Here is a 2,861-nt window from a genome sequence, read left to right as displayed (position 1 = left end):
GCTTTCTACCTATGATTTATCACAAGATTTTGATGAATAAGATTACTAAAACTTTTATTAATATGACTACTAAATATTTTATGGTATGTCAATGAAATTGACTCAATTTTCATTGATTGCCTCCTTCCAATTCCCAGCCTATTTAAACTCAGTAAACTTTTCATTTTAAAACATCAAAAATTCCATCTCTCCTCTCCCTCTATCTTTCTCTCTTTCTCTTGAGTCTCTTCCCCTCTCTCTTAGTATCTCTGTCTAAAATCTTTCATTTCCTTTGGTTTCATGGATTTGGTTATGATGACAAAGGATTCCAACTGGTGGGTGTTTACCCTACCAGCATTTCTTGGTTCGAAAACTTTTCTTGACGAATATGTTATCATTTCCATTGTTTTAGCCTTTCTGTCAATCACTCTAATCACCTGGGCTTGTTCCCCCGGGGGTGTAGCTTGGAAAAATGGTCGTAACCATAGTGGAAAAATCCCAATTCCTGGACCCCGTGGGTTTCCAATTATCGGTAGCCTTTTCACTCTAAGCCGCGGCTTGGCTCATCGCTCTTTAGCCTCCGCGGCTTGGACTCAAAAAGCTAAACAGCTTATGGCTTTTAGCCTTGGTTCCACCCCTGTAGTTGTGTCCTCCGATCCTCAAATAGCTAAAGAGATTCTAACTTCTCCTCATTTCGCTGACCGTCCCATTAAACAATCCGCTAAGAGCCTTATGTTTAGCCGAGCCATTGGATTTGCTCCTAACGGAACTTACTGGCGTCTCTTACGCCGTATCGCTTCTTCGCATCTCTTTGCGCCGAAGCGAATTGCGGCGCATGAAACGGGCCGTCAACTTGACTGCTCCGTTATGGTACGTGACATAGTAAATGAGCAGTTGGAAAATGGCACAGTTTCTTTGAGGAAACATTTGCAGTTGGCTGCTTTGAATAATATAATGGGAAGTGTTTTTGGAAAACGCTATAATAAAAATGGCAAAGAGCTAAAGGAGTTGCAAGATATGGTGAAGGAAGGATTTGAATTATTGGGTGCTTTTAATTGGTCTGATTATCTTCCGTGGCTGAGGTTTTTCTATGACCCTTCCGGTATTGTCCAACGTTGTGAAGCTCTTGTGCCACGTGTACGAAAGCTTGTCAAAGCCATTATTGAGGAACACAGGTGCAGTGCTGAATCCAAAACGGTGTCGGATAATGCAGATTTTGTGGACGTTCTTTTATCTCTTGATGGAGCAGAAGAGCTAGAGGAAGATGACATGGTTGCCGTTCTATGGGTACGTAAAAATAATATAGTTACATAACCGTAATTATTCACATTAAATATAGGTGAGTAATTTTGAAACGTTAAATATTGTCTTGACTAGCAAGTTGTATTTAGTTAAATGGTTGTACTTAAATGTGAAAAACTTTTTATGTGGTTCTAATTATGCAGATTGTGTAAATTCATTTAATGTTATGCAGGAAATGATTTTTAGAGGAACTGATACTACGGCACTCTTAACGGAGTGGGTTATGGCTGAGCTTATATTACACCCTAAGGTGCTGAAGAAGTTACAAAAAGAAGTTGATGATGTCACAATGGGTAAAGCCGTGACTGATGCTGACGTTGCTCGGATGCCATACTTACAGGCAATTGTGAAGGAGACTTTAAGGGTTCATCCACCAGGTCCACTTCTCTCCTGGGCAAGACTTTCTACAACTGACGTTCAACTAAGCAATGGCATGGTTGTTCCCTCTCATACGGCAGCAATGGTTAACATGTGGGCTATTACACATGATTCCGATGTGTGGGAAAATCCACTTGAGTTCAAGCCTGAGCGTTTCATGGAGGCTGAAGGTGGTGCGAATGTTGACGTGAGAGGTGGTGACCTCCGCTTGGCACCGTTTGGGGCAGGGAGGAGAGTGTGCCCGGGGAAGAATTTAGGATTGGTCATAGTGATGCTGTGGGTGGCCAAGTTGCTGCAGAATTTCGAGTGGGTCCAGGATGAAATCCATCCAGTTGACTTGGAAGAAGTTCTGAAATTATCTTGTGAGATGAAGAATCCCCTTGTTGTTATGGCCATTCAGAGGAATGTTCCGTTTTAGGGTTCTCTGTGTGTCTTATTTTTATTTCTATTTTTTTATATTTTCCTACATCTCTGAACCTTATAGGTGAATTTGGATTGGCAAATTTGGGGCACGATATGATATGGAAGATGTGTCTAGCATTAGTAGTATTCCTGCATATAGCATGGGCTCCAATTTTGAACCTTTATAGAGAGTCATGACTTTGTGCATGCTTTCTTATTTCAGAAAGAAATATTGCGCTTTGTTGCAAGTCAGCTATTAATAATAATATTATTGTTTTTTCAATATTTGGTAATCTACTATTGATGATTGATCCACTCTTTCACACTTTTATCATCAAAATCAGTTAAATATGTTTGAAAGTTGTAAAAGGTTATTCATATCTTTCAGATACATCATACTCCCATTTGAGAATATATAAACCAAAAATGCCCATTGATTATGATTAAATGAAACGGTAATGTAATCAACAAGAAGCTACGTAATCGATATTAGGAGGCTTGACTATTCTTAACAAAAGATGGTCGTACATCATTTAGCATTTCGCAACGGCTCCTAATGTTAGGATCGGCCGACTGCCCGGCTCATACAACAAAAACACCAACAACGACCCAGTGAAATTCCATTAGTGGGGTCTTGGGAGGGTAGTGTGTACGCAGACCTAACCCTACCCCGAGGGAGTAGAGAGGTTGTTTCCGAAAGACCCTCAGCTCAAGAGGACGAAAAGATACAATATTAGTATCACCAATAGAAACCATAGGAAAAATAACATCACGGAAATGAGAGTAGATGCAAAGCAAAT

General features: G+C 40.2%; 1 protein-coding gene across 1 annotated transcript; it reads left to right on the top strand.

Moving 5' to 3' along the window:
• Positions 1–269: 269 nt before the first annotated feature.
• On the top strand, positions 270–2,308 carry LOC107759035 (cytochrome P450 78A7-like). The gene is made up of 2 exons (XM_075229088.1): positions 270–1,266; positions 1,454–2,308. Exons 1-2 carry the CDS (start codon positions 280–282, stop codon positions 2,075–2,077), a joined length of 1,611 nt encoding a protein of 536 aa, XP_075085189.1. The 5' UTR covers positions 270–279; the 3' UTR covers positions 2,078–2,308.
• The last annotated feature ends 553 nt before the right edge of the window (positions 2,309–2,861 follow it).

Source organism: Nicotiana tabacum, chromosome 13, assembly GCF_000715075.1.
Source record: "Nicotiana tabacum cultivar K326 chromosome 13, ASM71507v2, whole genome shotgun sequence".
In the NCBI taxonomy this organism is placed as follows: domain Eukaryota; kingdom Viridiplantae; phylum Streptophyta; class Magnoliopsida; order Solanales; family Solanaceae; genus Nicotiana; species Nicotiana tabacum.
Note: the sequence above shows the minus strand (reverse complement) of the source record. Positions and strands in the feature narration are given on the sequence as shown.

Bases quoted from the DNA above. Each gene is read 5' to 3' on its own strand.
- LOC107759035 (XM_075229088.1), top strand. From the start codon at position 280: ATGGATTTGGTTATGATGACAAAGGATTCCAACTGGTGGGTGTTTACC. The intron at 1,267-1,453 runs GTACGTAAAAAT...AATGTTATGCAG, and splicing joins ACATGGTTGCCGTTCTATGG to GAAATGATTTTTAGAGGAAC.